The 12,500-nt window shown below is 44.9% G+C and overlaps 1 protein-coding gene across 4 annotated transcripts in view; it reads right to left on the bottom strand.

Annotated features, from left to right (window-relative positions):
* Nucleotides 1-12,500, bottom strand: part of LOC143295812 (CB1 cannabinoid receptor-interacting protein 1-like) — a 35,989-nt gene that overhangs the window by 7,320 nt on the left and 16,169 nt on the right. For 3 of the 4 annotated variants that reach the window (XM_076607445.1, XM_076607448.1, XM_076607447.1), the window contains 2 exons: nt 4,434-4,950; nt 1,171-1,324 (listed from right to left, as the gene is read on the bottom strand). In XM_076607445.1, coding sequence (XP_076463560.1) covers nt 1,171-1,324; nt 4,434-4,660 — 381 coding nt within the window. In that variant the 5' untranslated portion in view covers nt 4,661-4,950. Of the gene's footprint in view, nt 1-1,170; nt 1,325-4,433; nt 4,951-7,962; nt 8,124-12,500 lie in introns of those variants that run through there. The other variant, XM_076607446.1, reaches the window with a different exon arrangement.

The following is a 12,500-nucleotide window of genomic DNA, read 5'->3' as shown; positions in this document are numbered from 1 at the left end:
GGAGGAGGGGAGGGGGGGGGTGATGGGGGGGGGGGCTGGTAGAACAAACAGACAGGCAGATTGGCATGCGCATACACTCACATCCGCGCGCGCGCGCGCACACACACACACACACACACACACACACACTCATACATACACACGTACACATACACACATGCACCAATTTACACACGTCACATTCATGAACACACACACACACGTACGCACGCCGCACACACACACACACACACACACACACACAGATGTAAACTTAGTTCTGACCTCACACACACACACACACATCCACCCACTGCGCTAACACCCCCTCCCCTTTCCCCCTCCACACACACAACACCCTTTCCCGCATCACCCCCCCCCCACCCACCCCACACACACAACTATCACCTCACACACCCGCAAACACACACACACACACAACTATCACCTCACATACACACACACACACACACACACACACAAATATCACACAAAGAGTCGCACCCTACCTCCTCCTTAACCCCCCCCCCCCAACCCCGCCCCCACCCTCTACACCCCCCCCACCCATACACACATAGCACGTGCGTAACGTAATCCCGTCTCTTCTTTTTATCCTTAGAAAAAAACAAACAAGTTATTTTTTTCTTTCAAACCACTCCCTTCCTTCAGCTCCTATGGGCAAGGGGAAGCGCTCTGCCCTGCTGGTGACTGAAACGCCCGTGCTGCTCCAGGTGAGTGAATGATTAATGTGTATGGAAATATGACCCGAGTCGGTAGTGAAGCAACAATTGTTCACACTGACCCGACGATTTTGCATGAAAAATTTAGAAAAAAAAGTCGTCTCCGGTATTCTTTGACATAGAGAGAGAGAGAGAGAGAGAGAGAGACAGACACAGACACAGACACAGACAGACAGATAGAGAACTCATAACTGAGAAACCTTTCAATGTCAATAGCTTAACAGCCCAAATTACATAAGGGTACACAACAGAGAGAGACAGAGAGAGAGAGAGAGAGAGAGAGAGAGAGAGAAAGAAACAAACTCGCACACCACCTCCCTAACCTTACCTCGCCCCCCGCCCCCCAACCCCCATACACACACAGCACGTGCGTTACGAATCCTAAGTGAGTTTGCTTTTTCTTCTTTTCTTAAAAAAAAAAGTTGTTGTTTTTTTCCCAACCACTCCCTACCTCCAGCTCCATGGCCAAGGGGTAGCGCTCCGCCCTCTTGGTGACCGAGATGCCCGTGCTGCTCCAGGTGGCCTCGTAGATGCTCACGTCCTCTTCCGCCTTGCTGGGGTTCACCCGCTCGAAGTCCACCTTCTCCCCGCGAATCATCCAGTGCCTGAACAGATGAGCAAGAATAATGTGCGTATCATCCAGTGCCTGAACAGATGAACAAGAATAATGTGTGTATCATCCAGTGCCTGAACAGATGAGCAAGAATAATGTGTGTATCATCCAGTGCCTGAACAGATGAGCAAGAATAATGTGCGTATCATCCAGTGCCTGAAAAGATGAGCAAATATAATGCGTGTATCATCCAGTTCCTGGGCGTATCATAACAGACGAGCAAGAATAATATGGAGTGTTGGCCTTGAGGTAACGCGTCCGCCTAGAAAGCGCGAGAGCGCACTGGTTCGAATCCCATAGTCGCCAGTATCCCCCCCCCCCCACCCTCTTAACACCCCCTCCCCCTCCACTAGACCTTGAGTGGTGGTCTGGACGCTAGTCAGTCGAATGAAACGATAAACCGAGGTCTCATGTGCAGTGCAGGTAAAAGAACCCACAGCAACTAAAGGGTTTTCCCTGGCAAAATTCTGTAGAAAAAATAATGCACTTCGATAGGAAAACAAATGAAATTGCAGGCATTAAACAAACAACAACAAAAATTGGGTGGCTCTCTCGGTGTAGCGACGCGCTCTTCCTCGGGAGAGCAGCCCGAATTCCACACAGAGAAATCTGTTGTGACAAAAAACGTAATACAATACAATGTACGTTTCATCTAGTGCCTGAACAGACAAGAAAGAAAAAATGTGCGTATCATCCATTGCATGAACAGACCAGCACGGACAATGTACGTATCATACAGCACCTGAACGGACGAAGAAAGAAAAATGTGTGCATCATACAGCGCCTGAACGAACCAGCAAGAATAATAGTTCATGCTGAAATAGATTCGGACAGGTCCCATATAGTCCCTTACGACCATCGGGGTTGTGAATTCGCATCCACTGCGTATATCTGGAGCTCGGTGTTTACAGGAAGGCGAAGGTCCTATCCTTTCCTTCCGCCGTTTTAACCTCCCCCGGGGTACCCATTCTCACCTGGCAGGAGAGAGGACAAATCGGAATAACGTGCCTTCCCCAAGGTACACAATACACAATACACAAACTTTATTGTCTATACTTTGGTACAGAGATTTTCTTTTTGGCAGCAGCACATGTCCAACATAAGAAGAAAACAACAAACAAATAAAATGAATAGAAAATAAAAAGATAAATTAAATGGCACCAAATGAAAATAGCTTTTTACAAATATACAGATTACTGAAATTTACGTACCTCTCCATTTCAGTCAGCCAAACCGCATTGCACATCTACCCCCCCCCCCCCCCCCCCCACACACACACACACACACCACGCGCACACACACGCACACATACACTCTCTCTCATCCCCTCTCTCTCTGTCTCTCTCTTCACAAGAAATGCAACTACAAAGATCATGACACCACCACGCGGAAACGGGGCCTCGAACACCTGATCACTGGTAAACACTGAATCAGAAGTTCAACGCCAGACCGATACTGCCACTGCGCCTCCTGTAAACCATCAAGGAGTTTTTAACTCACCCAGTACGGCCAGTCCTCTCTTCTCCTCTACACAGACCCCTCGGATGTCCAGTGGGTGTCTGAATGACCCAACCTTTAGCTTCCGTCGTCAGAATTGTGATATTCTTTGTCAACATTCACCTCTTCAGTATACGAGCCTTCCTCTTGCAATATTTTGATGATGGTAATTGGGGTGAAACGCTGTTAACGTCGTCTCTTTCGCCGTTCGTATGGAGAGAGTTAACTAGCACATTGTTCTCTTCAGAACTTAGTTTCTATTGTCTCCTGATCCAGAAGCAACGCTTCTGTGCACCTTCAGGGGCATTAACTCAGAACCCTTATAGAGTTCGATACAGAAATGGTGTGTTTTCTCTTGTCTCAGTCTAGATTTGATGCTCTCTCTCTAAATTAACAGTCACTTCTTGTTTCATGATATTCAACTGATTTTTAAATCCAACAACAATGTCAAGAGAGAGACAGACAGACAGACAGACAGAGACAGAGACAGAGGCACACAGAGAGCGTGTGTGTGTGTGTGTGTGTGTGTGTGTGTGTGTGTGTGTGTTGCATATGCACAGTCTTCCTGTTCTATTATCCTTGTTTTTCCATTAATTTCTTGTTACCTCAAACACCATCACTGCCCCCCCCCCACCCCCCACCCCCTCCCCCCACGCTCACCCCCACAACACCTCCTGTAACGTTGTTGAAAGGACTCTCGCAAAGTTTTTTTTTTCTTCTCAAGGCTTGACTAAGCGCGTTGGGTTACGCTGCTGGTCAGGCATCTGCTCGGCAGATGTGGTGTAGCGTATATGGACTTGACCAAACGCAGTGACGCCTCCTTGAGCTACTGATACTGATACTGGTACTGGTAAACCATCCAATGTGAGGATCGAACCCACGACCCTGGGATGAAGAGTCCCATGCTCTACCGACTGAGCTAACCAGGCACCTTATTTCATGTAAGCAAATCAAGTCAAATCATGTTGCTCATACTATTTTTGCCCAGACGACGGTAAGTGGGGCCATTTCGTACACGAATACGTATATTATACGCATGTTCCTGTCAAAAAACAACAACAAAAAAACAAACAAAGCAACAACAACAAAAAAACAAAAAAACAAAACAAACCCATATATGATATGACTCTCAAACTGGGAGGCAAGATGGCACTGACTCTCAGTGATGCAGCCTTGGTTGCTAGTTGACCTTTGGGAACCACCCCAACGCCGACTGTCCTAAAACCCTATTGGCCGAGACCAGTGGGGATGTAACTTGGGCAAGACATTCTCCACTACAATCAAATTCCAACTCAGACAGCTGGGACAACAGTTGCTCTCCTCTGCTGTTCTGATGGTCATAGTCGGACACGACTGACAACCATACACATGTGACAGGAATACCACTGGTCTCTTTTTAGCTGCGATGCTGCAAAAGGGACTGCGTGAGTGTACTTGAAAAAAAAAGAAGAGAAAAATAGGTAGCGCTGTAGTGTAGCGACGCGCTCTCCCTGGGGAGAGCAGCCCGAATTTCACACAGAGAAATCTGTTGTGACAAAAAAGATTAATACAATACAGCAGCTTACAATACAAAACCGAAACCGAAACCGGAACCGGAAACTCACGTGAGAACTCTGGCGGGTCTGAAGTGGACGGTGAAGACGTAGGTGCAGCCGACGTTCAGCTTGACCGTGTTCTGCTGGCCCTCGGGGAAACGCTCGCCGTCGTGCTTGTAGTGCACCGGCTCGCGCTCCACCACGCTCTCACCCCCGCCCCCGCCCCCGCCCCCAGCCCCCGCCGCCACCTCCTTCTGCCCCTTCAGCTCCAGGGACACGTGGAAACTGCTGGCCATGGTAGTGGCTGGGTGGGTGGATGGATTGGATGGGTGGGTGGGTGGTGGTGGTGGGGTAGAGAGTGTTGGGTGATGTTGGGGTCAAAGAGGAGGGTGGATGGTTACTGTGGTGGGTGGGAAGAAGAGGAAGAGGGAGGGAGTGAGGGTGGGATGGGATGGGGTGGGGTGGGGCGTCAGCGTCTAGTGGTCAGCTGCGCAGTTCTGGAAACCACGCGACGAGAGGGAGAGGAAGAAGTTAGACGAGGATCCCAAACGTTTGTCTCAAGGTGTTAATGTTGTTTCTTCTTGTTCTGGGAAAAAAAAGAAAAGAAAAGAAAGGTAAGTGAGTGAATAGCTATGTACATTGCAGAATTTACTCATTATTCATTGCAGAACTTATTCATTATTTAAGTAAGTTAATAAGCAAGGAATGAATAAACGAAGGCAGGTGGGAACGAAAGAAAGAAAGAGAAGAAAAACACACACATACGAAAAGAACACAGACGAAAAAAATCATAAAACAAACATCAAGAAAGATAACACAAAGACAAACCAATCTCCATTGCTTTACACTTGGAGCACCGAGTCTGACCCAATCTCAAATTCGTAGATCGTCACAATATGTCAGCGATTAGAAAAGCAATATCGTATTGAGGTTGCTTGATATTGTATTGTATTGTATTGTATTGTATTGTATTGCAAGTCATTGAATACTGCCAACAGTCATGTCCAGGTTCAAAGTAATGTTCGCATGGCACTGACACTGTACTGCAAGTGATCACAATGGCGACAAAAACCAGTAATTTATCATTTATTTCTGACTTCAAGACAGTTTCATTCATTGATCCAAACACGAAGCCTGCAAAACATCATCATCATCATCATCGTCATCATCATCATCATCATAACAATAATAATAATAATAAGAAGAAGAAGAACAAGAAGAAGAACAAGACGAAGAAGAAGAAACAAATAAACAAATGATTAATTACATACATAAAATTAATGTATAATAGTATTAAAAAATGCACTCTGTCACTTCTTACTTTTACGGATGTGTGCCGGCTGATAACTACGTACAGAAAAGAAAGAGGAAAGGGAGGAAGAGAAATGTGAAAGAAGAAGAACAAGAAGAACAAGAACAAGAAGCAATAACTGAATGACTTATAGGCAACGACAAGATACCACTGTTCTTTTCAAAATGGCGACAACACAACATCAATAATAACAATGGATACTTATATAGCACACTATCCAGAAATATACTCTAGGTGCTTTACAAAAACGCTTTTGTTAACATAAAACATTATATCTATGTTACATACACACACCAAAATGTGACCACACACACACACACACACACATACACACACACACACACACACATACACACACACACACACACGCACGCACGCACGCACGCACGCACACACACACACACACACATTGCATACATACATTTTAACATACATGTATATCTAACAGCTACCCTAACACATACGCACACACAGGCAAGCACAAACTTACATAAACACACGCACACACAATACACAGGCAACTTCCCACCCCCACCCACCCCACCATCCAAGCTCCTTATTCATGATTCGGTATGAATTCATAATCGATAGCATCTTTTCCTTCTTTCTTTAATCTAACGGGGTTTTTTTTCCCTGTTGTTTGTGACAGACTGCATTCTATGATAGTCAGTCGTGTCCAACTATGACCATCAGAACGGCAGAGGAGGCAGTGGTAATACCTGTACAAGGCAACAATCCCCAACGGGGATTCCAGCGAGTTAAAAGTACAACCTTTCCGACGTACGTGTTTTCGCTAAATCCCCTCCTTACTATTATATATATATATATATGATAGTCAGTCATGTCCGACTATGACCATCAGAACAGCAGAGGAGGCAACTGCTGTTCCGACTATTTGGGCTAGAATTTGACTTTTGTGGAGAGTGTCTTGCCCAAGTTACATCCCCACTCTCTCGGCCAAGAGGGTGTTAGGACAGTCGGCGTTGGGATGGTTCCCAAAGGCCAACTAGCCCCCAAGGCTGCAGCACTAAGAGCCAGTGCAATTTTGCCTCCTAGTTTGAGAGTCATAGTCCTTCACAAAAGACTAAGCTGCAAATGGTTTCCCATTGACTGGAGAAACTATTGATAATACAGCTCTCACTTTGCTGTTGGCCCAAATGTAAACTGTAAACTTATGTCAATCTGTGATATAAGCCGAGTGTTGGGCCTTGACGGACTGCATTATGATGCATATAATTTCGTGTTTTTGAGTTAATTTCCTGCAGACTCAAACACATTTTCTGATAACACAGTTTTGCAATCCTTTTATAATCCTTAAGTTAAACATGCTGATGGTAAAATTGTATTTTTCATACCTAACTGATGCAAAACACACACAAAAAAACGGTTCTTTTTATGTGTATAATCATTTAATTGTGTCAGAATGATCGTTCAAAGATATTTAGACCTTAATTCACACACACACACACACACACACACACACAGAGAGAGAGAGAGAGAGAGAGAGAGAGAGAGAGAGAGAGAGAGAAAGATTAAGCGAATGTATAAGCTAAAATACAAATTTCTTCTAAGGCCAATGAGTAGAGCTGTACTTAAATCTGCGAGGCTGAAAACTTGGAACTTTGCAACAAACCAGCTTTCTGTGCCTACATCATGAACTATCCATAGCTTCCGTTTCCGCTTCTGTTTCAGTTTCAAGTTGTCAAAGCGTGCGGACTGATCCATATGCGCAACACCACCTCTGCTGTTGAACATCAACACAGACAGAGATGCAGATGCCCGAGTTTCGCACAAACCCACGCGCTGATCAGGCATTAACCAATGAGATGCAAGTTATGTCTCCCACAGTCCCCCTCCCTCTCTCCCTTTCTTCTTTCTCAACTAAATATCTATGTCTTGTCTCATCTCCGGTCACTGCAATCATACCCCCCCCCTCCCCTTCACCCCCCCCCCCCCCCCCCACCCCCCCAATGAAACAACAACGATGATATATTATTATATATTATTATATATATTATTATTATATAATATCATATCATCCAAGAGCCTTATCGACTGCTTCAGTCAATTAGCAACGGAAATGATACATATTACAGCACTCCCTCCTCCCTCTCCATCCCCTCCACACACACACACACACACACACACACACACACACACACACACACGTTCCTCAGCCAAAAACAAAACAGATCGTTACAATCATGTTCATTTCAATCATCCCTTTGAGAAAACTAAACAACAACAACAAACAACAAAAAACCGCCAAAATAAAAAGCCACCTACCTCATCCACCAGACCAGACGTGAATATACCTCCCCGATCACCAACCACAACACCGAAGTCCTAACCCCGACGAAGCATTAAAAACCGATACGACTTTGTGGCCTTCCCAGGGGGGGGACTGATCACAGTATCTTCGATCCCAGGACCACCCAACTGTTTACCTAAAACGCAATGACAAGCGAATCAGCGTGGGCTGGCGCTAGCATTGGTGGCGTGGTCCGCTTTTCTCATGGGAAACACGGGGGGAGGGAGAAGTGGACGGGAAATGGGGAGGTGGGTGCGGGGGTAAGGGTGGGGGGTAAAAGAGGGTGGGGGGGGGTAGAAGAGGAAAGGTAGTGATGGGAGAGATGTGAGCGATGGGGTGTGTGGAGGGGGAGAGGGAAGCAAAATGAAGGGGGATGTGGGGGGGAGGGGAGGAAGGGGGGGGGGGGGGGGGGGGGGGGCGCAAACGGCTGAGTTGACACTGTCATTTTTTACCCAGACTAAAGCGTGTAGACAACAGCTGTTGAGAACGTTTCCCAGCGGAGGAGATGGGAAGGTGTGAGGGAGGGGGGAGGGGGCGTGGGGGATGGGTGGGGGGGGGGGGCGAAGTTGTGTGGGAGATTAATATTTATGGTGAGGGGGCTGGCAGGTCGGAGGGGAGGAGGAGGTTCAGGGGTTGTTTGAACGAATGCACAAATTACAGAGTCTCCTCCTCTCATCCCTACACACACAACATTGGCACACAGACACACCAAAACACCACACACACCCACACACACACGTTCTAGCAAAAACAAACGATCGTTGACAATATGTCATTTATCATCTTTGAGCAAAAAAAACCAAAAAAGACAAGTCACAAAAAACACTACTCATCACCAACCAGACGTGAATATACTCCGTATCCCAACCACAACTCGAAGTCCTACCCGACGAAGCATTAAAACCGATGACTTTTGGCTTCAAGGGGGGGTGGAGGGACTGATCACAGTATCTCGATCCCATGTACTCCAATGTTCTAAACGCATGTACAAGCGATCAGTGGTGGCGCAGCATTTGCGTGAGTCGCTTTTCTAATGGGAAAATGGTGTGTAGGTGTAGAAGTACGGAATGGAGAGGTGGTGCGGGGTAGGTGGGGGAATAAAAGAGTGGGGGGGTAGAAAGGAAGTTGTGTGGAGAGGTGGAGCTTATTTTTTTTTTTTTTTTTTTTTACCAATTTACTATCAATTATTATGATTTGTTTCTTTTTGTCCTCCGTTCCCATCTAGTTTGACCTCCGCAGTGAACGAGAGAGAAGGGAAGAGTGGAAGAGACAGGGAGAGAGAAGAGGGGGAGGAATACTTACAAGAGCAAGAAGTGTATTTTCCGATTTTTGAGAATATAGACAAACTGTGATTCGGCGAATCGGGATCACACATTTAGTGATTTAGGGGAATCAGAGAACACGCAAACCGAGATGAAAACATCTGAAGTTCACGTCATATCAACACAGATATACACACGCACGCACTCGCACGCCACGGATCGTGTGTGTGTGTGTGTGTGTGTGTGTGTGTGTGTGTGTGTGTGTGTGTGTGTGTGTCTGTGTGTGTCTGCGTGTGAGCCGCATCTATACAGCGATATATATCAAGTTTAGTTAGAACCAGTAGAACGGACAAAAGACATTCTGAAAGTATTTTCTTTTCCAAAAGTATAGTGTCAAATGAACTTCAAAGGAGTTTTGACAAGTTCTTATCAAAACTGTCACAAGATTTCCAAGGTCTGTCGGAGAATCTGTGTGTTTGACAAAGGAAGATGGTCAGACTGAGTCAGTAAAAAAATCTTCAGAACAAATAAAACAAGAGAGGCAAGGCCTTCAAGACTTTTTATGTATTGAGTATATTTTCAAAATGTAATGTTTAGGATGAGAAAGATCAGTTTAAAGCAAATTAAGTCCCCTAGCATTAATTACAGAGTAATTTCCCTTTTTTTACTATCTGCACCAAAAACGTTTGCAAAATAAATAAAACTTCCATGCTTAGCAAAAGAAGTTCCTGTTTGAACAAAAAATGATAATAATGACTGCTCTTGTTGTTGGGTCAGAATATCAGATCAAAGCGCCAAGTTTAGAGAATACAAAAAATATAAATATAATAGTAAATGCAGTTTGCATATAATTAGGCTTCATTTTTTATTTTTTGTGCCCATCCCAGAGGTGCAATATTGTTTTAAACAAGATGACTGGAAAGAAGTGAATTTTTCCTATTTTTATGCCTAATTTGGTGTCAACTGACAAAGTATTTGCAGAGAAAATGTCAATGTTAAAGTTTACCACAGACACACAGACACACACACAGAGAGAGACAACCGAACACCGGGTTAAAACATAGACTCACTTTGTTTACACAAGTGAGTAAAAAAAAAACTACCCATCCACAAAACAGTGTATTTAGCGCCAGCTGACCAAGGTCAATAGCACTCGGACCTCTACGACCTTTGACCTACGATTAACAAGGGATCACTTGTTTCGGACATACTCATGATCGTAGTGCGCGTCCAGAGTTGTTCTAGAAATGTGACACCCTCGCCTTTCTCAACACGTACATACGCGTGCGCACATGTGCACACACGCGCGCATACACACACGCGCGCGCACGGGCACACACACACACACACACTGACTCACTAGAATCAAACCTTCCACCTCTTAACCACACACGGAGACCATCACCAACAGCAACACAGAGAGAGAGAGAGACAGAAACAGAGACAGAGAGAGAGACAGAGAGAGAGACAGAGACAGAGAAAGACAGAAAGAAACAAATTCACTTGCAGACAGTAAACAAGAAAGGGATGACACAGTGCTGTGTCAACGCGCTCTTCCCGGGGAGCGGAGCCCAAATTCCATACAGAGAACTCTGCAGTGAAAAAAAAAAAAAAAGGGTAATACAAAAAGTTATCAACGCACACGCACGCATGCAAGCACACTCAGAGAGACAGACAGAGAGAGAGATGCACTGAGGATGATTTATGAATAAAATGCTGATCGAATTCATTGTGGAACACAGAGAGAGAGAGAGAGAGAGAGAGAGTGTGTGTGTGTGTGTGTGTGAGTGTTTGTGCATGTTTATGATTTTTTTCTTAACAATGTTCATAATACGCATAAGCCACATATGTCACACACACACACACACACACACACACACACACACACACATACACACACGCACAATTTACACACGTCACATTCATGCACACACACACACACACACACACACACACACATGCACACATACACACACGCACAATTTACACACGTCACATTCATGCACACACACACACACACACACACACACACACACACACACACACACACACACACACACACACACACACACACACACACACACACACGGTCTGCAAACGAGTGATGAGGGTCAAACTACTCACAGGACAAAAACAGAGCAGCAGCGAACGTCGTCAACATCTGCTGCCTGGTGACAATGATAAAAGATGAACAGAACTGAACATTGGGTGGCAGACGGGACGAGGGGTGAAGGTACAGAGTGAGAGGAGGAGGGGGACGGGGAGACAGAGAGAGAGTGAGAGAGAGAGAGAGTGGGGGAGAAACAGAGACAGAGAGTCAGAGGGTGGAGGTTGTACAGAAAGGGAGAGAGAGAGGGGGTGGGGGTGGGAGAAACAGACAGACAGACAGAAACAGACACAGAGAGAGTCAGAGAAAGAGACAGAGACTGAAGGAAGAGAGACATAGCGAAAGAGAGACAGAAAGATATCGAGACAGAGACAAGGATACAGAGAGAGAGAGAGAGAGAGAGGGGGGGAGACAGAGACGGACATAGCAGAGACAGACAGAAGCGAAAGATAGAACAAGAACAAGAACAAAACTTTAATCTCCAGGCCTCCGGCCCCGAGAAAGAGGTCAAAAGTACACAATATGGTGATCACTCAACCACAACAAAATGTAAAATACGTACTAACTTAACCTGTAGAACAAAAGTGCTTCTCGTGCATTGTAAATTAATTCTAACTTTCATCATTGTTGTCACAGAATTCCTGTCGTATCTTCAGGGCATTAAATATATAAACGCATAGTTTACGAATACTGTAAACAGAACCATTCTTCATCAAGTGAACATACGATTGACCTTCAGAGTTCAGATGTTTTTGCCGCAGGTCATTGTAAAGGACACAATTGTTTATAAAATGGTTTTCATCTTCGATTACATTACAACGTTTACATGCGTAATTTGAATTACATTTGAATGTTCTTCTAAAAAAATGATCCATTTATTGGGAGCAAACCAAGCCGTAATTTTACTAAACAGTCCCTAAAACACTTTTTATCCACATATTCAAAATATTGCTCACACTGAAAACCAGTTTTAAACAGTCTGTAGTTATGATATATATCTTTAGACATTACTGACTCGTCCCACTCCTGCATAAATATATCTTTCATTCTTTGCTTAAATAATGACAAAAATGTTTGCTCACAACCAACGCCTTGTTGCAACCAGACATATCCAAACCCAAGTCTAAATAAAGGAAAGATAGAG

This window comes from Babylonia areolata, chromosome 21 (assembly GCF_041734735.1).
Source record: "Babylonia areolata isolate BAREFJ2019XMU chromosome 21, ASM4173473v1, whole genome shotgun sequence".
Lineage (NCBI taxonomy): Eukaryota > Metazoa > Mollusca > Gastropoda > Neogastropoda > Buccinidae > Babylonia > Babylonia areolata.
Note: the sequence above shows the minus strand (reverse complement) of the source record. Positions and strands in the feature narration are given on the sequence as shown.